Source organism: Daldinia vernicosa, assembly GCF_022497035.1.
Source record: "Daldinia vernicosa strain CBS 139.73 unplaced genomic scaffold F5Y00scaffold_58, whole genome shotgun sequence".
In the NCBI taxonomy this organism is placed as follows: domain Eukaryota; kingdom Fungi; phylum Ascomycota; class Sordariomycetes; order Xylariales; family Hypoxylaceae; genus Daldinia; species Daldinia vernicosa.
The window spans coordinates 115,948-138,308 of NW_025953974.1; the positions used below are offsets into that span (position 1 = coordinate 115,948).

At 49.6% G+C, this 22,361-nt stretch overlaps 10 protein-coding genes across 10 annotated transcripts; 7 read left to right on the forward strand and 3 right to left on the reverse strand.

Moving 5' to 3' along the window:
• The first annotated feature begins 163 nt into the window (after positions 1 to 163).
• Positions 164 to 2,281, forward strand: F5Y00DRAFT_246588 (Pentulose kinase). The gene is made up of 4 exons (XM_048009186.1): positions 164 to 394; positions 446 to 1,003; positions 1,053 to 1,371; positions 1,456 to 2,281. Exons 1-4 carry the CDS (start codon positions 233 to 235, stop codon positions 2,166 to 2,168), a joined length of 1,752 nt encoding a protein of 583 aa, XP_047861238.1. The 5' UTR covers positions 164 to 232; the 3' UTR covers positions 2,169 to 2,281.
• A 70-nt stretch (positions 2,282 to 2,351) lies between these two features.
• Positions 2,352 to 3,701, forward strand: F5Y00DRAFT_246591 (D-isomer specific 2-hydroxyacid dehydrogenase). Its single transcript, XM_048009187.1, has 2 exons — positions 2,352 to 2,740; positions 2,790 to 3,701. The coding sequence occupies exons 1-2, from the start codon at positions 2,551 to 2,553 to the stop codon at positions 3,674 to 3,676; spliced, it is 1,077 nt and encodes a 358-aa protein (XP_047861239.1). The 5' UTR covers positions 2,352 to 2,550; the 3' UTR covers positions 3,677 to 3,701.
• A 335-nt stretch (positions 3,702 to 4,036) lies between these two features.
• F5Y00DRAFT_171379 (uncharacterized protein) lies at positions 4,037 to 5,841 on the forward strand. The gene is made up of 4 exons (XM_048004865.1): positions 4,037 to 4,206; positions 4,258 to 4,509; positions 4,570 to 5,042; positions 5,129 to 5,841. Exons 1-4 carry the CDS (start codon positions 4,158 to 4,160, stop codon positions 5,678 to 5,680), a joined length of 1,326 nt encoding a protein of 441 aa, XP_047861240.1. The 5' UTR covers positions 4,037 to 4,157; the 3' UTR covers positions 5,681 to 5,841.
• F5Y00DRAFT_171382 (3-hydroxyacyl-CoA dehydrogenase) lies at positions 5,575 to 7,091 on the reverse strand. Its single transcript, XM_048004866.1, has 3 exons — positions 6,876 to 7,091; positions 6,549 to 6,807; positions 5,575 to 6,496 (listed from the first exon to the last, which is right to left on the reverse strand). The coding sequence occupies exons 1-3, from the start codon at positions 6,911 to 6,913 to the stop codon at positions 6,002 to 6,004; spliced, it is 792 nt and encodes a 263-aa protein (XP_047861241.1). The 5' UTR covers positions 6,914 to 7,091; the 3' UTR covers positions 5,575 to 6,001.
• Positions 7,092 to 7,233: 142 nt separating this feature from the next.
• On the forward strand, positions 7,234 to 8,964 carry F5Y00DRAFT_246603 (P-loop containing nucleoside triphosphate hydrolase protein). Its single transcript, XM_048009188.1, has 4 exons — positions 7,234 to 7,582; positions 7,647 to 7,711; positions 7,842 to 7,971; positions 8,026 to 8,964. Exons 1-4 carry the CDS (start codon positions 7,520 to 7,522, stop codon positions 8,746 to 8,748), a joined length of 981 nt encoding a protein of 326 aa, XP_047861242.1. The 5' UTR covers positions 7,234 to 7,519; the 3' UTR covers positions 8,749 to 8,964.
• Positions 8,965 to 10,254: 1,290 nt separating this feature from the next.
• Positions 10,255 to 12,883, forward strand: F5Y00DRAFT_255398 (glycoside hydrolase family 2 protein; the record flags this gene model as incomplete). The annotated part of the gene is made up of 2 exons (XM_048010288.1): positions 10,255 to 10,767; positions 10,832 to 12,883. The coding sequence occupies 2 exons, from the start codon at positions 10,255 to 10,257 to the stop codon at positions 12,881 to 12,883; spliced, it is 2,565 nt and encodes an 854-aa protein (XP_047861243.1).
• A 549-nt stretch (positions 12,884 to 13,432) lies between these two features.
• F5Y00DRAFT_246610 (uncharacterized protein) lies at positions 13,433 to 14,831 on the reverse strand. Its single transcript, XM_048009189.1, has one exon. It carries the CDS (start codon positions 14,573 to 14,575, stop codon positions 13,670 to 13,672), a length of 906 nt encoding a protein of 301 aa, XP_047861244.1. The 5' UTR covers positions 14,576 to 14,831; the 3' UTR covers positions 13,433 to 13,669.
• Positions 14,832 to 15,674: 843 nt separating this feature from the next.
• F5Y00DRAFT_171449 (P-loop containing nucleoside triphosphate hydrolase protein) lies at positions 15,675 to 18,015 on the forward strand. The gene has a single exon (XM_048004867.1). It carries the CDS (start codon positions 15,816 to 15,818, stop codon positions 17,862 to 17,864), a length of 2,049 nt encoding a protein of 682 aa, XP_047861245.1. The 5' UTR covers positions 15,675 to 15,815; the 3' UTR covers positions 17,865 to 18,015.
• A 143-nt stretch (positions 18,016 to 18,158) lies between these two features.
• F5Y00DRAFT_171473 (D-lactate dehydrogenase mitochondrial precursor) lies at positions 18,159 to 20,503 on the forward strand. Its single transcript, XM_048004869.1, has 5 exons — positions 18,159 to 18,681; positions 18,750 to 20,021; positions 20,069 to 20,163; positions 20,211 to 20,291; positions 20,349 to 20,503. Exons 1-5 carry the CDS (start codon positions 18,417 to 18,419, stop codon positions 20,439 to 20,441), a joined length of 1,806 nt encoding a protein of 601 aa, XP_047861246.1. The 5' UTR covers positions 18,159 to 18,416; the 3' UTR covers positions 20,442 to 20,503.
• Positions 20,504 to 20,784: 281 nt separating this feature from the next.
• F5Y00DRAFT_265722 (Di-copper centre-containing protein) lies at positions 20,785 to 22,242 on the reverse strand (the record flags this gene model as incomplete). Its single annotated transcript, XM_048011829.1, has 7 exons — positions 20,785 to 20,940; positions 20,995 to 21,113; positions 21,167 to 21,563; positions 21,616 to 21,711; positions 21,770 to 21,830; positions 21,887 to 21,982; positions 22,034 to 22,242. The coding sequence occupies 7 exons, from the start codon at positions 22,240 to 22,242 to the stop codon at positions 20,785 to 20,787; spliced, it is 1,134 nt and encodes a 377-aa protein (XP_047861247.1).
• Positions 22,243 to 22,361: the final 119 nt, after the last annotated feature.

The following is a 22,361-nucleotide window of genomic DNA, read 5'->3' on the forward strand; positions in this document are numbered from 1 at the left end:
GGGAGAAGCCTACCCGTTCGGAAGTATTTCGGATCAATCCTCAATTACTAACTAATTCCTTAAAGCGTAACCCCCGAAGGGCACTACAACTCGATAGATGTATGTATCTTCTTACCTGATATTGCATAGTAGGTATCGCATTCATATTTCTTATTCTTACCATCGTAAAGCCCATATGTGATTCCAATGATTTATTCCCCATTGAAGAAAAGTACATCCGACCGGATGCGAAATGGACAGCGATCCTGGTGTCATATACCGTTCCAAGCACCATCATATCGGTGTGGACGTCGGAACAGGCTCCGCCCGCGCCTTAATCATTGACGAGGACGGGAGGTCAGTTGCTTCAGCATCCAAGGCCATAGACGAGTGGCAGCCACAACCAGGCATACACGTAGGTCGTCTGCAATCCGATCGATGATTGTTCTAAAGCGTTTCATCCTAGGAACAATCCGTTAGCAAGATATGGGATAGTGTGTGTCATGCCGTAAACGAGGCCCTGCTGCAGAGTGGAATCCAACCCGAATCGGTACGCAGCATAGCATTCGTCGCAACTTGCTCGCTTGCTCTTTTCACCCACGACACTAATGAGCCAGTAGCTGCTGGCGGAAGGGAGAGTACCGACAAGGACCACAATGTCATCCTGTGGATGGACCAAAGAGCCAAGCTAGAGGCTGAGGCCATCAACAAGACGCAGCACGAGCTCTTAAAATACTTTGGCGGCTCGATATCAGTTCTTATGGAGTTACCCAAGATCTTGTGGTTGAAGCACCACATGTCTGAAGCCGACTTTGGAAGGTGCAAATTCTACGACCTCAACGATGCGCTAACGTATATCGCCACGGGAAACCAACAGTTTCCTTGCACTGAAATTTGTACCCGAGACGCATTGAATATTGGTGTGGATGGCACGGCAAAGGGATGGAGCCGAGAATTTTTGGAAGCTGTGCAACTCGAAATCCTAGCTGCAGACGATTTCAAAAGAGTCGGAGGCGTGTGTCGAGTAAGTTGAAACGTGGGCGCCCTTTCTTATGTCCCTAACTCTCCAATAGCATGGAAGAGCACCTCCAGCTGGTACATTGGCGGGCCATCTTTGTGAAAAAGCTGCTCGTGAACTTGGTCTTAAGCCAGACGTTAAAGTTGGAGTCGGGACGATTGACTCATATTCGGGATGGGTAGGAACAGCGGGGCTGAGGTTTGACGGCCAGCACGATTTCCCTCTGTATTCGAGGATGGCTGTGGTTGCTGGTACATCTTCATGCTACATAGTCGCATCACGAAAGCCTGTGTTTGTGGAGGGTATCTGGGGCCCTTACCAAGATTGGATCTTACCAGGGTACTGGATGTCCGAAGGCGGCCAGGTGGCTACAGGTGTGTGTTCCCATGGTGTTGCAACTCGTATAATTCTTTCGAAGCTCTCTGCGGTGAAGAGGCTAATATAAGACGGTATACTAGGAATGCTACTTCAGCATGTCATTGAGGTACATCCGGCATACGATGCTGCCTTGAAATTGGCCAACAACTCAGATTTGAGCATTTATGACTTCCTTGATAGACACCTCGAACACATGCGATCTAAAAGCAAGGCACCAGACATATCCTACCTCGGACGAAACTACTTCTACTATGGCGACTTGTATGGAAACCGGTCGCCAATAGCTGATCCATCCATGGCCGGATCCGTGGTGGGACTGACGGGAGACAAAAGCATCGACAACCTCGCTATCCAGTATTACGGCGTTCTGGAGTTTATTGCCCTTCAAATGCGACATGTAATATCGATAATGAACAAAGCTGGGACTGAAATAAATTCACTCTTTATCTCTGGTTCCGTCGCTAATAATGCTAACCTGATCAGGCTGATTGCAACATCCTGCGACATGCCAGTCATAATCCCTAGACAAGCAGGCGCTGCAGTTTGTTTTGGAGCTGCTATATTGGCGGTCACGGCCGCGATGAAGACTTCCACCGGCGGCACAGGTAGCCTATGGTCAGTCATGCAAAACCTTGGTCAGCAAGGAGAGATTCAGGAGCCGGAAAAGAACAGCTTATTGAAAGATCTACTTGACGTCAAATATATTATCTATCTGGAACAATGTGAAAGACAAAGGGTCTTCAGAAACATGGTTGAAGAGGCGATTTCAAGTCATCTAGAGCGCCCTGCTTGATAGCTGTCAGATATTACTATCTGTCCGACGTATAAAATGTAATAGAATAAAATTTGTTACCAAATAACCTTTTAGTGGTATAGCGGTTTGTTCGAAAATAGCTTGCAAGAGGCATGTAGTCGATTCCGTTTCACAAGATGGACAAATATTATATTCAGGGCCGGGTTGGGATCCGAGATTGGGTATCATTGGAGGTACCGGCAACTATACTCGGCATAAAGTGGGGAATACCGTAAATGGTTATAGCGTACGAAGACGTGATCGCTCCGCTTGGAGGAGTCTCTAAATTACGTCTTACATAGGACAATCGAAAAAGACATGACTCTTTGATAGGATTCAAATAATTATAATCATCATCAGTTTTCAAGTTGAAACCCTCATCATGGCCCCGTTGAAAATTGCTGTGTTAGATGACTACCAAAAACTCTCTGAGAACCCGTTCAAGGACTTACCATCCTCTGAGTATGAGGTAGAGATATTCACCGATACACTACTACCATACAACCATCCTAATACTCCTCAAGCTGCCAAAGATGCACTGGTTAAGCGTCTTGAGCCGTTCGACATCATTTGTAAGTCTTCCTTTAAGATCAGTACGTAGGAAAGATCTAATAGGTTTAGCTTCGATGAGAGAACGGACACCGTTCCCGGGAGAACTTATCAATCGGCTTCCAAATCTTAAACTTCTCCTCACAACAGGCGGTAAAAATGCATCTATCGACGTGAAGACATGTTCTCAGCGTGGCATTCCCGTAGCTGGTACCGATGCGAAAGGGCCAAGTCCAGACCCTACGACCCAGCATTGTGTCGCCTTGGTCCTTGCGCTTGCGAGAAACATCCCGCAAGACGATGCTATCATGAAATCCGGAGGTTGGCAGACAACTTCCGCAACGGGATTGGCGGGGAAGGTGTACGGCAGCATCGGTCTTGGTAGATTAGGAGTGTCCGTCTCGAAGATCATGCACATAGCCTTTGGGATGAAGATCGTGGCATGGAGCCCAAACTTAACTCAGGAGGCTGCCGATGAGAAAGCCAAAGCTGCTGGATTGCCCGTCGAGGACGAAAGCGGAGAGAAGACGTTTAAGGTAGTCAGTCGAGATGAATTGTTCTCCTCTGCGGATGTAGCTACTGTCCAGCTGGTCCTCTCAGACCGGTCTAGAGGTCTAATAACGGCAAATGATTTAGGAAAGATGAAGAAGTCGGCGCTGTTCGTTAATACTTCAAGAGGCCCGATAGTGGTAGAAGAGGACCTACTCGAGGTAGCTAGGAAGGGTTCAATACGTGGCATAGGGATTGATGTGTACGAAATCGAGCCACTGCCTACGGCCAGCGAGTGGAGGACGACGAAGTGGGGAGAAGGAGGTAGAAGTCAGGTGGTTTTAACACCGCACATGGGCTACGTTGAGGAGGAACATATTACGGAGTGGTATCGGCAGCAGGTGCAAAACATATTACGATGGCAGAAGGGTGAAGAATTGGCAACCGTTTTTAGGGATAATGGGTACTAAGCATTACGATTTAAACTGAACTACCTAAGAAGTTACGGTGTTGCACTTTCCGTAATTACCAATGGTAACTGCCTATTGAGCTGCGATTTGGTTGATTGCAATTGGTTAATATGTGTGGCCTTAGCCATAAGTCGAAGCTAGTAGCATGTTGTTGTCTGGTGACGGCAGGTTCAGTGTTAGTTCCTCGGAAACATACGAAGCAGGTACATCCTATCCTACCTCGAGAGGTTATGTACATGTAGTTAAAGCACTTAGTCAAGTACTGCACCTTCGCGACTTCCTAAATTATATATTTCGTACTAATTTTAACTCCTCGCGCCTGCCGACACTGTCTTGGGTCTTTCTTTAATTCCTTCTTAAACATTGCGCATCTTTTTCCCTTTCTCTTGGCGCACATTGCCAATTATATTCCCATGAATTTCACTTTACTCCTTGCTTTACCATTGTTACCCTTTGAGTTCAAGTGAACTCAGAAGATATTATGGAGGCCTATGGAAATTCGTCCCTTATCAAAGGGGCTCCGGGTGAAGGTAAGGCATTCATCCAACCTGACATTTAGTCCTTGAGCTTACAAATTATAGAATCACCCTTCAGTACTGGGTTTCAGGCATTGCTCAGCGACGCGACTAGGACGACCAGCCCAACGTCGACTTCCTATGGAGGACCTGATCCCTCATTCGCATCCGCAGGATTCATCATCGATCTTGGGGGTAGCGGTCCCCGTGGTCGACCTGCGATCGGTAGCGCATCTGAAGATGATTGCAAGGTCAAGCAAGAGGGTCCTGGTCCGTCATCAGATAGCGCTACTGTCATGGGGGGCACGTCTCAGAACGGTAAGCATCGTAATGTTTCTCCTGCCTGCTAATTAATGTCGCTCTAACCGTGGTCCCAAGATACCTCCATACCTCTAGCCAATACTGCACCCGGAGACAGTGCAATGTCATCTTTGGGTCTACCGGCCCGCCCTATCGACGCCGGTAATATTGCCACCCCAGAGACTGTATTGAAGCGCCCCATCCTCTCTAGACCAATCTTTGGTATTGGCCGCGACGCTCCCGTCCCTCAAGGACCGCCCAACTTTGCCCACAATCAGAGCGGTAGCCGAGGGAGTGTTGGGCCAGAGCATGCGGGTAATTTCCCTGCTGTAGATGGTAAATATGTCACTCCCGCAATGCTTCTGAGCCAAGAGTGCCAGAAACGACGATTCAATCCGCAGTTTACGGAATGGCATGATCGCAATGGCCGTTGCAAGTGCTCTGTCAGTCTCAAGGGGTTGATAGTTTCCGAAATGCGTGCATACAACACGGCTTCCGAGGCAAAGGCGGCTATTTCCAAGAAGGCTCTCATAGAAGTTCGCAAGTTACCGGTACGTAATATCGACTCTCTGCTTCTTCTATTTTAGTCACCAAATCCACATTTTCTTGCTCAGATGGTTATTAATATACAATAAAGTGCGAGGATCCCGCAGATAAACCTGCAGCGATCCTTACGGAGGTTGTCAAGCAGGGCATATACAAAGAAGTGCCCGACTTCTTCGGGTTTGGTTCGGCGCAGACGGAGAACAAACCAAACCCTCAACAGCATCGCAATCATCAGCATAACCAAGTTGCCCCCTTCATGCAGGAGCATCGTGTCAGCCGTTACCAACCCCCTGGCAATTTCCCCAATGACCGTCACGACAACTACGATCTTCATGATCAACAGAATTTGCTGATGAGTCAAGTTCAATACCTGTTCGGTCACATCAACGGACCTAGCAACAGGATCGCAGAGGATCCCCTGGCCTCTCGTGCCTTTCTAGAGGGCATCGCCTTAGGTTCACGGCTAGGTCAGTCAACCATACGTCACCCCGACACATACACCTACGCCCCGCCCCCGGCTCCTCAGAGACTGAATGCTCGGCCACATGGTGATGGTGGCCGCCGCCGGGAGCGATCCCCTGTCATAGGTCCCAGATCCCATCATAATCGAGTGAGATCGCCACTTCGTCGCCGCAACCACTAAGATGCCGACTAGCTCGCTGATCGGCCTTGAATAGATATTATCCCGATTGCAGATCGCCCCAGGATCAAGTTGCCTTTGCATACAGCTTATAGTTCTTTGTCGCGGATTTTGCGAGGGGGGTTCTAGGTGAAGAACCACAAGATTATCATATTTCCTGATAGGTAGGAAATGATATTGCGTTGCCTTTTCGGTAGATTAGGTAGTTATGGATCATATTTCTCTGCAGTTTCGTTCAGTCAGCCAGAAAAGAAATCACCAAAAAGAAAAAGAATTGCACCAATCCTCGCAACTCGGTTATTTGTGACAATTGCTCTACTGTTCTTAAATCTTGCTTGGCATCCTTAAACCTCCGTCTAACCTGATCACTGTACCGTTCAGCATAGCATTCTCGATGACGTGCCGGGCCAACCGGGCAAACTCCTCGGGCTGTCCTGCTCGTCTCGGAAATTCCATGACTGCTTCTAGGCCCTTGAATAGCTTCTTGGGCATCACAGCCGTCATTCGCGACTCAAACACCCCTGGAGCGATAGTTACACAACGGATACCGTAGCGTGCTAGGTCTCTCGCCATTGGCAGGGTCAAGGCTGCGACTGCACCTTTACTGGCTGCATATGACACTTGCCCTTTCTGCCCGTCGAATGCGGCAACTGAAGCTACCATGACGACTACACCCCGTTCCTTATCGGCTCCTACGGGTTCAGTTTTGGCAATGTGTACGAGACACTGCCGTACCAGGTCGATCGTACCTCGCAAGTTGATGTTGACGACGAAATCGAAACTGTCCATGCTGAAGGCGTTACCCTCCCGATCTAATATCTGCTAGATGGTTAACTTTCTTTTCGTCCGGGCTATCTCGAAACATCCGTACCGTGGCTGGGTTACCGACGCCAGCAGCAGGTATGACACCGCCTAAGGGTTTCCCTGTCTGCTGTGCCCATTCAACAGTCCCCTTGACGGCCGCTGCAATACTCTCGGTGTCGAGGACATCGCAGACGAAGAACTTCCCCGTTCCGCGAGGAAGGTTATTGACTACTGTGTTGCCGTTTTCTTCATTTAAATCTAGCACAGCAGCATTACCCCCATTCCGACAGATCTCCTCTACGCATGCTTGTCCGAGGCCCGATGCTCTATACTTAAATAGTCAGCCCGAATTTAAAATTTTACTTTGGATGCATGAAACACGTTAATTGCGTACCCGCCAGAGACCACAAATGTCCTACCTTCAATCTTCATATTGACTAAGTTGATACAGATAGGGCGACAATCAGTTGTTGAATGTATGCTAATATATTTATGAAAATGAAATTTAATAGAGCTAGGCTTATGGGTTCTATAATAATGAATACTTAGGAGGTAGGCACCTTAATCTTATAAACCGAACAGTCCGGATCCAACCGTCGCGGTTGCGGCAGTGAGACAAACGGAGAATTCATGAGCCTCGGTAAAATCTTACATTAGCTAAGATAGGGGGTATTCCTGCTGACTAAGAGAGGTATCAAAGGTATCTAGGTACTGTGTCAGTGTGTACACCAAGAAAGCACTGACCGGCTAATCCCTGCAGAGTACCCACACCTTACACCCAGTTTCGTCATTTCGTCACTGTTCATCACAAGCACTGATAAGCACAGCTGAAACTACCGCATTTCAGGCATTGGTTTGAACTATTTTAAGCCTTGTTTTAGTTTATATCGTAAGGTGAACCTAACCAACAACCTTGATTATACCCAATTCCTGCATATCCGATAACATTTCGACCACTTTCCCTATTAACATTTCGAGATTCCTATTTTCAGCTAAGTTTCGGCCTGTTTTCCGATATCGCACGAGGGGCCGGATAAGATGACGCGTCCGAGACGGTCGTCGGCCGCTAGCGCGGAGAGCACAGGGACGGCGGGCGACCAGGTATGCGGCGACGAGCTTCGGGCGGGAGATAAGCGAAGAAATCCGATGGCTAATACGGTTCTAGGAGCTCGGGAGCATGTATGATTACCTCGCTAAGATTATCTTATTGGGCCCGAGCGGAACTGGAAAGTGAGTCGCAATTATTCCGATTCGAGCTGAAGAAGACATCCCAAACACAGGTTTTTGGAACCGTGTGTAAGAAGATGGGCCTCGACTATGACGGGTTATGGGCTACCCGCTAACAATACGGTCCCGGCAGGTCGTGTCTTCTGCATCGTTTTGTCAAGAACGAATGGCGAGTTCTTTCGTCGCAAACGATCGGTGTCGAGTTCGCCAGCAAGATTATTAAAGTCGGTACAGGCCCGCGGAGAAAGCGGATAAAGCTACAGGTACTGTGACGCACCATGGTAAAACAGAGCGGCTGTAACTGATATTAATACTAGCTATGGGATACGGCAGGCACTGAGCGCTTTCGCTCTGTCTCACGGTCATACTATCGGGGCGCCGCAGGCGCTATCTTATGCTACGACATCACATCACATAACTCGTTCAGGGCGCTACAACCTTTTCTTAATGACGCTCGAGCCCTGGCTTCACCTAATTTAACAATGATACTCGCTGGAAATAAGCTGGACCTTGCCAACGATACTCTCGTCGATACGAGTCTTCCTCCTCCCACGCCGTCAAGCACGAATTCGTCTCTGCTATACGGCACGTCCGCCGGTACGACGAGTGCAAACGCCTCCCTCGGAACACAACTGAAAGCGACGGTAGCACCCGAAGGCCGCGAGGTATCAACCACCGAGGCGTCACGATGGGCTAGTAGCGTCAACGTGCCTGTTACGGTGGAAGTGTCGGCCTTCTCAGGCGAGGGTGTGGATGAGATATTTGCGCGGTTGGCACGCATGATCCTGACCAAGATTGAGCTCGGGGAGATCGACCCGGACGATCCGATGAGCGGTATTCAGTATGGTGACGGAGGCACGTGGAATGCGGGGGCTAGCGACGGCGGCAGTATCAAGAGCTCCATGACAACAGATGAGGTCGGCCTAGGCGGCATGAGGCGGAGACGCAAAGGCAAGAACCGCGCACAGAATTGGGGTATGCGCGAGTGGGAGGAGGTGTTTACTCTAAACCGCGGGCGAGGCAGAGGAAACTGTTGCTAATACAAGATACAAAGGGGATAAGCTGTGGGCTGTAATCACGATGAAAGGGATACGAGCTAGATAGGGACTGGCCTGGCGACATTACGACGATACCTACTTCTTTTGCAAGCGCGCTCGTTTCTGGTCGTTTTTAGCTTTTATGGCGTTGGGAGTGAACGTGCCCTAGGGATAATTCCGAAGACCTGATAGAATAATATGAGATTTCTCTTTGCCCGATACTGCTGATTTATACGCAAGGACATATAAGAAGGTAAATATTATATTCATGCTATGTAGCTATACTAAGGGCCGATGCCACGATGCCGAGCGCCGATAAGCGGCGTGGGAGGTGAGGCTCCGTCCTTTTCGGCGGAGGGTCTTCCACCCTTGCACTTCGGCGGAAAGACCTCCACTAGGTTACCGAATGCTTAGGTACGCATATCTATGGGTCTTTTTTCATCATATCAGTCGATGAGAGATAATACTAGGCATCAAAGACCGATATCAGGGACTACTTATCAATAATATCAGGGACTACCTATCAATGCTTCGGAGGTCGGGATTATAAAAATGATCGAAAGATTGTCCGACAGATGCACGATAAATACGTACCGGCCGGGGCTTTCTCCGCAGAGGATCCCGCTCCGCTGCACAGGACTAGCCCAATCGGGTAGCGGAATCGTATGCTCCGCGATATGGAACCATTAGCGTGGAATTGGCGAGTTCAGAAGGTGGGGTTCGATGATTGACGTTAATGTTGTTTCTTTACTTGATTTCTTGCATTTCTGCATGTGCAGAGTTGATCTCATCCAACTAAACTTCTACACGGTCTTCATTCATTTGCAAATCTCCAACGAAACGAAGCTGCAATGATGATGATGGCTCTTCTCCAACTGCAGGTTCCTGCATGTAGTCATGCATATATACCCCCGACGGTTAGAGCGGCTAGTGATTGCCGACAGTGGCCGCTTCGCTTGCATTGCCGATAAGAAACGAGATGCTGAGAGGTACCTACATCCTAGCCTATAGCTCTCCTCGAGTTGCTCTCCTCAGGTACTCCGAGATCTGTATCACATAGCAACTTGGAGCCAAGTACCCAATCTTTGTAAATATCCCCGGCAAGTAACATTCCGCATTCTTAGTTGCTATTGATCTTGTCTACCTCATACATTCATTGTAAAGTTTACATTGCAAAAGTCATTGCGAAGTCAACATCGTCGATAGTAGATCGTCTAGTCGCGCTCCAATAAGCTACGAGGATCTTGTCGGCTTCCCGTCTATCTTTGTTATTAGTTCTATCCTGTTTCTCATTTATTCCTGTCGCTTAAGTCCACATCTGAGCGACACTACTGCTCGTCTATTTCTATGGAGCGTCGTCAGGATTCAGAATCATTGCTAGGCCAAGCCTATTCTAGAATTACCAATTTAAGCAAGGCTCGCCTTGATATAAATATACGCTTATCCTCATCCTCTATTACTTCTTGTGAATCTCCATCTCCTCTCCCTTTCAAGCCACAACCTCACGAGATGGCGCCTCGCACTGTGATCCCGATCAACAAGAATTGGGAGTTCAAGCAGGCCGACAAGGAGGATAGCAAATATCTGCCCGTGGGCCAATTCCCTACCAACGTGCACCTCGACCTACTCGCTCATAAGCTCATCCCCGACCCTTATATCGGTAAGAATGAGATTGATGTGCAATGGGTCGGCGAAGCAGTCTGGATCTATAGGACAAGCTTTGCGACCCCTGCAATTGGGAGCTCTGCGAAAGCTGTCTTGGCCTTTGATGGATTAGACACCTTTGCGACTGTGGTGCTCAACGGGAAGACTATTCTAGAGACAGAGAATATGTTTATCCCTGAACGCGTCGACGTCACAGCCGACTTAAAAGGGGACGGCGGAGAGAACGAACTCGTTATCACGTTCGATAGCGCATATTTGAGAGGATGGAAATTGGTCGAGAAATATCCGGATCACAAGTGGGGATGCTGGAACGGTGATAACTCAAGGTTGGCCGTGCGGAAGTCGCAATATCACTGGGTATGTCAAAAACCTAGTAGTAGAGGAGAAACTTTCTATAATGAAGATAAACTGACCTATATAGGGCTGGGATTGGGGTCCGGCATTATTGACCTGCGGCCCCTGGAGGCCGATCAATCTCGAAGTCTACGAGTCGCGTATCACCGATCTCTGGGTCGACATTGACGTTGATAAATCTCTGAAATCTGCTACCATAACCACACATGCCTCCACAGAAGGCAAAGCTTCGGGGGTTTGGTTTGACATCTCGTTCAATGGTACGCCTATTGTAAGCGAGGCGGTAGCATCTGGTGGAAGTGCTACATTTACAATTGACAACCCAAAACTGTGGTACCCGGTACGATATGGTAAGCAGCCCCTATATACAGTCACAGCGACCTTAGACGAAGACGGCAAGATCATAGACAGCGTGTCAAAGAAGATCGGCCTGCGGAGAGCAGAGCTCGTCCAGAGACCACTTAAGGGGGAACCTGGCACGTCATTCTTCTTTGAGGTTAACGGAATTCCCATCTTTTGCGGCGGCAGCGATTGGATTCCTGCAGATAACTTCATCCCACGGATTGGCAAGGAGAGATACTATGACTGGGTTAAATTGGTGGCAGATGGTAACCAATTTATGATCCGTGTGTGGGGAGGGGGCATCTACGAAGAACAAGCGTTCTACGACGCCTGTGATGAGCTTGGCATCCTCGTATGGCAGGACTTTATGTTTGGCTGTGGCAACTATCCCGCCTGGCCTGAACTTTTAGACTCGATCAAACGAGAGGCGGAAGAGAATATTAAGCTACTAAGACACCACCCGAGCATCGTGATCTACGCTGGAAATAACGAAGATTACCAGTATGCAGAGAGCGTCAATCTCACTTGGGAGCAGGATAACAAGGACGCCAAGAGTTGGCTGAAGACCGACTTCCCTGCGCGCTACATTTACGAGAAGATTCTTCCCGATGCGTGTCGGGAATTAACACCGTCTGTCTACTACCATCCCGGTAGCCCCTGGGGAGGGGTTGACACGCGGGATCCTACAGTGGGCGATATTCACCAGTGGAACGTCTGGCATGGCACGCAGGAAAAGTATCAGAATTTCGACAAGCTCGTTGGGCGTTTCGTATCCGAGTTTGGCATGGAGGCCTTCCCGTCGGTGAAGACAATCGATGCTTTTCTCCCTCTCGGTAAAGACGACCCAGATCGGTATCCGCAGTCCTCAACGATAGATTTCCATAACAAAGCAGACGGACATGAACGACGTATAGCGTTGTATCTAGTTGAGAACATGCGGTACGCGCCAGACCCGCTCGAGCAATTTGTTTACAGCACACAGCTGATGCAGGCTGAATGCCTGGCGTCGGCGTACCGGCTTTGGAAAAGGCAGTGGAAAGGCCCAGGGCGTGAATATTGTTCCGGAGCGCTCGTTTGGCAGATCAATGACTGTTGGCCAGTCACTAGCTGGGCTATCTGCGATTACTACCTGCGTCCCAAGCACGCCTACTTTACCGTCAAGCGCGAGATGGCACCGCTATCAGTTGGCATGACACGACGTGAGCACGCATTCCCGCGCAACAAATACACACGCGTGGACATAGAAACCAAAGTACAGATCGAGATATGGGGCAGCAATCTTACCCTCGAGGACCTAACCGTAGATTGCGTGGTCAAGGCCTGGGATGTAGATACCGGGAGGGAAACGTACAGCGAGAAGGTCAATAAGGAACCTCTCGTCCTCCCTAAGAACCAATCTACTGAGATAGTAGCCTTCGACGTGCCGGAGCCAAAGAAAGACGAGGGTATCGATGCTTCGCGAACCGTTGTTGCCGCGTACTTGGTAAGCCGTGATGACGGCGCTCAGCTCGCGCGTTACGTCAACTGGCCAGAGCCCCTGAAGTATTTACATCTTGCCAAACCGACACAGCTACGTGCGGAATTAAGTGGCGATCTCACCGCCGTCAGTGTTTCAGCCGAGGTCCCTATTAAGGGCGTCGCGGTCGAGAGCGAGGACGACGATGTCAAGTTCGAGGATAACCTTGTTGATGTCGTCCCTGGAGAGGTGGTGAGTATCAAGGTACGCGGCGCGAAGGAGGCTACTGTTATTACCACTAGGTATTTAGGCATGATTTAGATGTAAATCTACCTGTTACTCGGTAGACAGATATATAGGCTAGGATGAAGACATGAATTGGATACATTCGCCACTCTTAGTTAATCTAGTTCTTAAATTGTTGCGGAAACTACAGTATTGTATTGCATGAAGATTCTTTTTTTTTTTTTAATATCCTTTCTTCCTCCTAGCCTGCTTACCGATAGCTTTATTTATTTTCCAAGTATTTCCCTTAACCTACCTAGCTTAACTTAAGCCTCTGCCCTGGTCTCAATACTACTTTCACCACGGATTCGTCACGCACCACGCACCACGCGCCACGCGATTTAGATTTGGATTTGAAGACCATGCAACTACTTGTCCCGCTAAGTGTCCGATCCTATTCCGAGTCGCCCCGTGTCCCGTTGATGTCGCATCGGGTAGTGTAACACGGAGGATACCGGGGGCGGGTATACTGCTAGGGGGCTTATATTTAGGTAGAGACCGCTTCCCACTTAAACGAAACGAGACGGGAATCGACTTTGGCTTTGGAATATATGACGAATAAATCGTGTACTGTTTTATACTATGGCTAAGACGGGCACGGGTGACGAGAAACATTGGGGCGAAATAAGTGGACTCGTGGCAGACATGTATATACTATTACTCTGAATACGAATATTAGAGTCACACCTCTGAAATTCGCATATATGTAGTAACAAACCGTGTATCACAACCGACAACAGCCGTCGCGTTTATCATCAGCGTATTTCTATATATACCTATCTAGCCTACGCCGGGAAATCATCAATATGTTTTATGACAAGCCTAAGCTTTAGCAGCAACGGCAGCGGCGCCCTTCTCGTTCGGGCCCGCGATCAATATTTTAATGACCTCGCCCTGCTTGACCTTCTTGAACGCGTCCTCGGCCTCTTCGAACGCAACAACGGCGCTGACGAGCCTCTTAACGTCCACCTTGCCGCTAGCGACGAGCTCGACGGCGAGCTTGTAGTCACCGCTGCCATAGCGGAAGCTTCCCTTGGCGGTGACCTCCTTGATGCACATGGCCATGATGGGGAATGTGATGTCCGACTTGCCCATGCCGCCCTGGACGTACGTGCCGCCCGTGCGTACCGCGTGCAAGCTCGTCTGGATACTGGGCTCCGCGCCACTTGCGTCTATCACCACATCCGCACCGTCAGGAAGGTCTGCCTCCTTCCGGATATTGGCTGCATTCTGCTCCGCGGGCACACGTTGGCTAATGTACGTGTGTGTCGAGCAGAAGGACTTGGCGAAGGCGAGCTTTGACTCGACGATATCGACGGAGACTACCTTGGACGCTCCGAAGGCACGGGCTACTGCTGCACAGAGAAGACCAACGGGACCAGCTCCCATTACGATGACCGATTGGCCTGGGGTTACGACTGCTTGTCGGACGATGTGAACGGCTACGGCGAGGGGCTCGATCAAAGCGCCTTCTTGCAAGGAGACGTTGTCGGGCAGCTTGTAGCAGAAGTCGGCAGGGGACACCCAGAAGCCCGTCAGCGTACCGTCGTAGGGAGGCGTCGCGGCAAAACGCATCTCGGGGCAGAGGTTGTACTTGCCACTCAGGCAAGGTTGGCATCGCCGACAGGGATAGCCAGGTTCTAAAGCAATACGATCACCAGGCTTTAACGTTTTCACCTCGGGACCGACTTGGACGACGGTACCGGACGACTCGTGGCCCAAAACCATGGGATCTTTAACAACGAAGTGGCCGATAGCACCGTGCTCCCAGTAGTGCACGTCCGAGCCGCAAATTCCAGTGTAGTTCACGGCGACGAGGACATCGTGGGGTGTTTGGAGGGAAGGGACGGGCTTGGCTGAAAACTGGACGTCATGGGGTTTATTGAGGATGAAAGAAAGGTTCTAAGAGTATTGTTAACTAGAGGACTATCTGATGATGGTTAAGGGGGTACGGTACATACACTCGCTGATTGAGGATCCATTTTATCTAGTCAGTAAATATGAGGAACGTTAAGAAAGGGTATCAAATGGATAAATATAGGTATAAGTATTTGACTTCAAAATACAAAATAAGATGAGATATAAAGTCAACACTCAACACATGAGCAGGAAAGAAAGAAAGAAAGAAGGAAAAAATCTCTCGCCTCCTTTGCTCCCCCCGTACTCGGAGAGCTAAGCTCTGCTAAGGCATGACAATCTCGCGAGAGCTACAGCATACACGATAGCGCGGGGCAAGGGTTGGCAATATTGGTATCTCATAGTATTTCATAGGACATAGAATGTCGTAATGGGACCTGCAACCCGCCCACCAGGTCGAGGCGTAGTGGGGGGATCATCCCCCGGTTTGACCCCCGGTCCACGGTAGAGTGATGGAGCTTTGACATTCGAAGTTGCTAATGCTTACAAGCTTCTTTCCCCTCGGGCTAGAATCACGTTGTGTTTATCCAACGATTTACCCGGGCCAATCAGCTTGGCAGCGGTGTCTGCGCTAGGTAGATCATTCATGTCGTAGAAGACTTGGGGCTGCAGAGCGGGAAGCAAGGAGATCCTGAAGTCGTGAAGTATGGTAGCGACAGGAGCCAATCGAATGATGATAAATCGATTATCCCTTTGACTTTGTGATATATCACTATCATTAGCATTGACATCGGGAATGACGTCAAATTTCGTAGTTAGTATGATGCCAACAAAATGATGACTTGTGAAGAAAACTGCCGTTTGGTAGTTTTTATTAAGGAACATAATAAAATGATTGGTTGATTGATAAAGCAGTTTGCGGGGCAATGGGACAGGGGGACAGCGGGGCTGCGGGGATGGGAGGGGAATATTACATAACCACCGAGTTTTTTTTTGTCCGGCAGAAACTTACCGCCAAGAAATTTCTCTACACCGCCCCAAACCTACGGAATAATTTATCCAACAATTCTCACCTTCGTAAGTAGTCTAAGAGTACCTGTCGTCGCAAACGATGGATATTTTGAAGATTCTGTCCCGAGGGACAAAAAGGTCTGCGAATCAACAAGCTATCCAAAAACCTATCGCAAAACCTTCAAACCCTCAGCTATTCAATGATCCTACTCGAGGTGTGAAGCGCAAAAGGAACGAGGAAACCGCCTCGACGCTAGAAGCCGATGGTGATCTGGATGAGATCAACTTTTTTGCGCCTCGAGTAGCTAAAAAGCCAAGTCCCGAACCCGAAATTCAGGAAATACCCAAAGAGAATGTACCAAAGCCGGTACTTGATGAGGAAGAAGTGCGACAAGTCCTTCGGTCGCATCGTTTGAAGTTTACTCTACTTTCCTCCCACGAAGAAAAAAAGAAAAAGGTGAAGAAGTCCAAAAAGAAGGAAGAAGCGAAGTCAAAAGCGAAAGATGTGAAGAAACAGCTTTTCCCGCAACCATTAACCTCGTTTTCCGAACTACGTTCCGTATACAATATTTCGACTAGGCTAGGGGAGAATCTTGTAAAGCAGGGATATCGAATACCAACCGAAGTACAATTGGGCAGTTTACCCATTTTATTACAACCAGATAGGGCGATACCGACGTCTGCTTCCGAAGAATTAAACTTCAAAACTGACAATGGCATCGATTTCTTGGCAGTCGCGCCAACCGGCAGCGGCAAGACGCTCGCGTTTTTGATTCCGGCCATCAACAACATCTTGCGCAGGAAGGCTGGCGATAAGGCGCAGAAAGAACATGTGTTAGAAGTGGTGGTAGTTGCGCCTACGCGAGAGCTTGCTCACCAGATTGTTAACGAAGGTAGAAAACTGGCGCAGGGCACAGGGGTCAAGATCGTGGGGATGAAGAAAGGCATGCAAATACCCGCAGAAGGCCAGGTAGATGCTGACGATGGGGATACCTCTGGAAGCGAGGATGAGGCCGGTAGTGCCGATGATGATTCGGAAGGCGAGCAGAAAAAGATGACAACAACTAAAACGGATATACTAGTCACAACGCCAATGCTTTTACGGAACTACCTAAAATCGAGGACGTTGCCGACGGTCAAATCATTAATCCTAGACGAAGCAGACGTTCTTCTCGACCCCCTATTTCGCGAGCAAACTCTCGGGATCTGGTCTGCTTGTACTAACGAATCGTTGCGACTGACATGCTGGTCTGCGACTATGGGTTCCAGCATTGAGGGTCTCGTCTTGGAGCAACTAAAGTCCCGGGAATCTTCTACCGTCCCTCTGATCCGTCTTGTAGTTGGACTGAAAGACACCGCAGTCCCAAGCATTAACCACAAACTCATCTATACTGCTACCGAGCAGGGCAAATTGTTTGCGCTCCGTCAACTTCTACACCCTAAATCTTCAGACGGTTCGATGCCGCAAATTCGACTTCCTTTTCTGGTATTCGCACAAACAATTGAGCGTGCTACAGCTTTGCATGACGAATTGAAATTTGATATACCCGCGGAAGCCGGCGGCTCGTCTCGTATCGCGGCTCTCCACTCATCTCTGTCCGACTCGGCCCGTTCGAGCATTGTCGCTCGGTTCCGTGCAGGTGAAATCTGGGTCCTAATCACAACCGACTTACTCATGCGAGGCATCGACTTCCGTGGAGTCAACGGCGTGATTAACTACGACGTCCCAACGTCCGCAGCAGCCTACGTCCACCGTGTAGGCCGAACCGGACGAGCGGGTCACGAAGGCGGTATGGCTGTAACATTTTACACTACTGAAGATGTCACATACCTCAAAAGCATCGCCAACGTCATCGCTCTGAGCGAGAAACAAGCCGGGAAAAGCAGCGAGGAAAGCGTCCCTAAGTGGCTGATAGATTCGCTGCCGAAGGTTGACAAAGATGAAAAGAAGAAGCTTAAGCAGCGGGGTGTGGAGTCTCGACGAGGTGCCAAAGCTGCGAAGATAACGACGCAGAGCGCGTGGGAGAGGCGAAAGGAGCATAATAAGCGCGGAGCGATTGCTGGAAGTAAGAAGAGGAAGACGCAAGAGACAGTTAATGATGATACCCAGGGACAAGACGACAGCGAATGGGGCGGAATAGGGGATTGAGCGTGTATGCAGCTTGTATATAGGGGTCTTGTATATAGGGGTTACGTTGAGCCTACCTAAGCTAATATCATCTACTCTTCAAAGCTGTGTTTGTTCATTATGGCTTAATTTCTTGACAGGTATATTTATACGGTGCCTGTCGCAACAAACCTTACCAGGTCTACTTGAATTAAGAAATTGATTTAATAGGTATCGTTAACTTTTATATCTTCTAAATTATTATTTCCTATTATTTCCTTAACATTCGATCAATTATTGGTCAATTAGCTTTCACGTCATCCATTTGTCTAATGACGAAGGGTCGGAATTTGAGCGCCGTGTGGCTCCGATACCGAACTCCACTTCTTATAGGCGATAACGGCTATCTCAGGTTCAATCTTTACCCTCGGGAAGCTCGCCCGGAATGCTGCTTCTCCTCTCAAATCCTTCCTGTTTTCCAAAATACCAATTGGAAGTGACTACGGGCGTATAGTTCTACATTGAAGTCTTACGGCGTAATAAGATGACATAACAATCGTTCTAGGTTTAAGGCATACTCAGTCTCAATTCAACATGTCGCGACTTATATATCGATCGACCCACGCCGGGCTTCGGTGCGTCGGGGTTCCCAGACCCATCCGGACAGCTTCGCCATGCGTCGCATACCTACAGCGTACGCGATCGTATGCCACGGAGAAGAAAGATCAGGGATCTAGTTTCCAGGGTCAGATGCTCGAGAGTATAAGCTCGCGAATCGCGCGCGAGAAGGCAGAACGAGAAAAGTTTGCGAGGCAGCGAGAGGAATCCGCGGCAACGAGGCGATGGGCTACGACGTTCGGTGAGAATGCCCCAAGGCCATAAATTTGTAAATTATAAATCTAACATCTAACTATTATTAATTATCAGTCGTTCTTGGTGTCGCTGCTGGCTCTTACTTCTTAGGCACGAAAGCTCCCCGAGATGTCGACCCCGCCTCGACTCTTCCTCTAGCTCTTACTCGTGACCCGAAATACAAGAACGACAAGTCGAACCTCGAAGCTGCCTGGGCGGACTTTGCTAGTATCGTCGGAAAGGAGAATGTCAGCACAATGGAGTCCGATCTCGAAACTCACGCGAACTCGGACTGGTCGAGTTATCGCAGCAAGGAGTCAGAGAAGCCGTTCATGATAGTCTACCCGAATTCGACAGAGGAGGTTAGCCAGATTATGAAGGTTTGCCATTCACGGCGGATACCAGTGGTGGGCTACAGCGGAGGTACCAGCTTAGAGGGTCACTTCACACCAACGAGAGGGGGTATCTGCATAGATTTCCAGAGGATGAACAAGATCCTTGCGTTGCACAAGGAGGACCTGGATGTCGTTGTGCAACCGGCGGTCGGCTGGGAGCTACTCAACGAGGAAATCGGCAAGGAAAACTTATTCTTCCCCCCCGACCCGGGCCCGGGTGCCCAGATTGGAGGCATGATTGGTACTGGATGTAGCGGCACAAATGCGTATCGGTATGGTACCATGCGGGAATGGGTTCTCTCGCTTACCGTTGTGCTCGCGGACGGCACGGTAATCAAGACCCGCCAACGACCGAGGAAGAGTTCTGCGGGTTACGATCTGACGAAGCTCTTTATCGGCAGCGAAGGCACACTCGGTCTTGTCACTGAGGCAACTCTTAAACTTACCACAAAACCCACCCACACGAGCGTAGCGGTTTGTGGTTTCGGCACGATTCGGCAGGCCGCCGACTGTGTCGCAAAAGTAGTCGGTCAGGGCATCCCGGTTGCTGCCGTCGAAATTCTCGACGAAGAGCAGATGAAGTGCATCAACCAAGCTGGTATGACGTCGAAGCAGTGGAAGGAAGTGCCTACATTATTTTTCAAGTTCTCGGGAACCGAGCGTGGCGTCAAAGAGCAGATCCAGATTGTCGAGGAGATGGCTAGGTTAGCGGGTAGCAAGAGCTTCGAGTTTGCCCGCTCCGAGGTCGAGAAAGCCGAGCTGTGGAGCGCACGCAAGGAGGCGTTGTGGAGCACCATGTCCGTTGCCAAGCCCGGCGAGAAGGTATGGACCGGAGATGTGGCTGTTCCTATGAGCCGGTTACCACTCCTCATTGAGGAGACCAAGGACGACATGAAGAAGAGCGGCATGTACGGCACGATTGTCGGACACGTTGGCGATGGAAACTTTCACAGTAAGCAACCGATATACAGTAGTTCGATTTTTCTAACAAAGCGCCAGTTATTCTACTTTCAAATGATGAGCAGAGACATGCTGCCGAGGAGCTAGTGCACCGTATGGTGAAGAGAGCCGTCGAATTAGAAGGAACAGTAACGGTGAGTCTTCCTAGGTAGAATCCCAACATCGGATCTAACAAGTACAGGGTGAACACGGAGTTGGTCTAGTTAAGAGGGATTATCTACCGCACGAGCTAGGCGAGAGCACAGTCGACACAATGAGAAAGGTAAGTTCGAAAGCGTCCCTCAAGCTATAAAATACTAACAAGGTACTCACTCTATAGATCAAGCAAGCGCTTGACCCTCTGAGTCTGCTAAATGCCGACAAGGTTGTCCGGGTACAGAGGCCGAAGCCCGGTGAGGTTGCCGAATGGTGATGCTACTATATAATCAGCATTTGTATATTTTACACCGTCACCCCGTATATACCTCCTATCTGTATCCCGGTTGTCTTGCCTGAAAATATCAAATTTTGTAAATTCGCATGTACTTATTCATTTCTATACCTCATTCACTCGAGATGCTGTGCAAGTGCGACTATGTAGGAAGCGAACATGTTCTTGGGTTTTAATGGAGTCGCATATTCGTGCTCTATCAAATTCGATACGATGAGGCATCTGCTCCATGCTTGTTGCCTCGAATCTCAATCGCAGCTTTAAACCACCGCCGCTCCTTAACGCCAGTCCCCATGTCGGAACCTCATTCCGAGATACGGCTTGATCATTCATACACGAAACAGAAAGGCGAAGCCCCTACGGTGTCGAGTAATTCGCGGTACTTGAAAGATCCGCCAACTGGGCTGATGTCAAGCACGTCGTCCAGCGTTCCGTTGCGACTCTCGGGCATGTTCATCATAGTGATAGTTCCAGCCATGGTCTACATATGTCTCGGTCAGCAGCTGGAATCAAAATAACTTAGCGGCGGTCTCACCTGTCGGTTTTCCCAGTCAAGGTTCTGCCAGATGAAGTACATGCGGTCGATCTGCCCGTGGTGTTGATAGAAGCCAGGCTCCAGCGGCGAAAAGTAGAAGTCTCCGCCTGGGTCACCGGCTAGACACGCATTAGCTAAGTCCGCGCGCGTACTACTCAAGCTTAAGACTTACCGATGGCGAAGTGACCACCACCATGGACGGCGAATCCCCACTTGCGGGCCTCGGGCCAGCGGAAATCACCTTGCAGGTTGGCCTGGAACAGGGCGATATCTGGGCTCTCGAGGATCGTCTCGGTGGTGTTTTGGAGCGAGGCCCACTGGGCACATATCTGGGTGTTCAAATCTCGCTTCAGACACCGCGGGTTATACGCCAGCGGGTCTTTGGCGGTGTTAGGTCCGAAGTTGACCGTGTAGTTGACAAACGGCCCGTGGGTCACGCAGCCGCCGCCTGAGCCGCCCGGGAAGAAACCCGGGTTAGTTTTGTTGAGCTTGGCTCCGTTCGAACCCAGAGATGTCTCAGAGCCGTCGAAGAGGGGAGATTCTTCAACACCGCCGGCGTCGAGGCCCCACTGCAACTAGAGTTAGATCCGTCGTATAGGGCTTGGCTGGAGGCTAACTTACTTCCCAGTATGGGAATGCGCCGGTGTAGCCGCACATAGTTCTTAGTTTCTCCTCGAAAGTCCAGACGTAAAGTCTATGGAAGAGGAGGAAGTACGCCTACGCATACCTACTGTTAGAATATTGCGGAGGAGATACGCCGACATAGTTGACCTACCGAGTTGTGGACGTACGGCGTCATCTTGTAGTGCAGGACGCCGAAGCTGTCAAACATGGACCTGTTCAAAGTATTAGGACTGAGCGCCCCCAAGTTCATCTTGAATTTGGAACTTACTTCGGACCAGTCACATTCTCGTACACCTTTGGCAGCTCCATCAGGCACTCGACGGCCTTAACATACGCCTTTCGTTCTTCTCCGGGGATGTTTCTCCTATCCGTACGTTAGGCCTGCGTTAGCAAAGTCAGGAATAATCCCACGTACCATTCCTTGCGCCTCCTAACGTTCTCCTTCGTACACGTTGAAGAGCCGCTTTCGAGCCGAGCTAGGGCATTGTCCAGCGCCGTCTGGCCTAGCTGCTGTAAAGCTTTGCCGGAATTGATGTCCTCCTGAGGAAAGTCGGCGCCGACAGCGAGCCCCTGAAGGGACGCGCCCGCGAGAGCGAACGGCAGTAGCTTCTTGAGGAACCCCATTGCAACAGTCGCAACAGTGACTACCTACCTAGTTATTCCTTAGTTCTCCTTCTCCGAGGGTGACGAGAAATGCGCCCCCCTATATCCTTCATCCTCGCCAACCCGGAGGAGCACAATAT

What these genes read in the sequence shown, in the direction of transcription:
- F5Y00DRAFT_171473 (XM_048004869.1), top strand. Translation starts at nt 18,417, where the DNA reads ATGTCGCGACTTATATATCGATCGACCCACGCCGGGCTTCGGTGCGTC. An exon ending in TGGCGATGGAAACTTTCACA is followed by an intron (nt 20,022 to 20,068) that starts GTAAGCAACCGA and finishes ACAAAGCGCCAG; the next exon opens with TTATTCTACTTTCAAATGAT. An exon ending in AATTAGAAGGAACAGTAACG is followed by an intron (nt 20,164 to 20,210) that starts GTGAGTCTTCCT and finishes TAACAAGTACAG; the next exon opens with GGTGAACACGGAGTTGGTCT.
- F5Y00DRAFT_246610 (XM_048009189.1), bottom strand. Translation starts at nt 14,575, where the DNA reads ATGGTTTTGGGCCACGAGTCGTCCGGTACCGTCGTCCAAGTCGGTCCC.
- F5Y00DRAFT_171379 (XM_048004865.1), top strand. Translation starts at nt 4,158, where the DNA reads ATGGAGGCCTATGGAAATTCGTCCCTTATCAAAGGGGCTCCGGGTGAA. An exon ending in CAAAGGGGCTCCGGGTGAAG is followed by an intron (nt 4,207 to 4,257) that starts GTAAGGCATTCA and finishes TACAAATTATAG; the next exon opens with AATCACCCTTCAGTACTGGG. An exon ending in TAGAAGTTCGCAAGTTACCG is followed by an intron (nt 5,043 to 5,128) that starts GTACGTAATATC and finishes TATACAATAAAG; the next exon opens with TGCGAGGATCCCGCAGATAA.
- F5Y00DRAFT_171449 (XM_048004867.1), top strand. Translation starts at nt 15,816, where the DNA reads ATGGATATTTTGAAGATTCTGTCCCGAGGGACAAAAAGGTCTGCGAAT.
- F5Y00DRAFT_246603 (XM_048009188.1), top strand. Translation starts at nt 7,520, where the DNA reads ATGACGCGTCCGAGACGGTCGTCGGCCGCTAGCGCGGAGAGCACAGGG. An exon ending in GGCCCGAGCGGAACTGGAAA is followed by an intron (nt 7,712 to 7,841) that starts GTGAGTCGCAAT and finishes CGGTCCCGGCAG; the next exon opens with GTCGTGTCTTCTGCATCGTT. An exon ending in GAAAGCGGATAAAGCTACAG is followed by an intron (nt 7,972 to 8,025) that starts GTACTGTGACGC and finishes TATTAATACTAG; the next exon opens with CTATGGGATACGGCAGGCAC.
- F5Y00DRAFT_171382 (XM_048004866.1), bottom strand. Translation starts at nt 6,913, where the DNA reads ATGAAGATTGAAGGTAGGACATTTGTGGTCTCTGGCGG. An exon ending in ACATTTGTGGTCTCTGGCGG is followed by an intron (nt 6,808 to 6,875) that starts GTACGCAATTAA and finishes ATTTAAGTATAG; the next exon opens with AGCATCGGGCCTCGGACAAG. An exon ending in GCGTCGGTAACCCAGCCACG is followed by an intron (nt 6,497 to 6,548) that starts GTACGGATGTTT and finishes ACCATCTAGCAG; the next exon opens with ATATTAGATCGGGAGGGTAA.
- F5Y00DRAFT_246588 (XM_048009186.1), top strand. Translation starts at nt 233, where the DNA reads ATGGACAGCGATCCTGGTGTCATATACCGTTCCAAGCACCATCATATC. An exon ending in GAGTCGGAGGCGTGTGTCGA is followed by an intron (nt 1,004 to 1,052) that starts GTAAGTTGAAAC and finishes ACTCTCCAATAG; the next exon opens with CATGGAAGAGCACCTCCAGC. An exon ending in AGGCGGCCAGGTGGCTACAG is followed by an intron (nt 1,372 to 1,455) that starts GTGTGTGTTCCC and finishes ACGGTATACTAG; the next exon opens with GAATGCTACTTCAGCATGTC.
- F5Y00DRAFT_246591 (XM_048009187.1), top strand. Translation starts at nt 2,551, where the DNA reads ATGGCCCCGTTGAAAATTGCTGTGTTAGATGACTACCAAAAACTCTCT. An exon ending in TGAGCCGTTCGACATCATTT is followed by an intron (nt 2,741 to 2,789) that starts GTAAGTCTTCCT and finishes TAATAGGTTTAG; the next exon opens with CTTCGATGAGAGAACGGACA.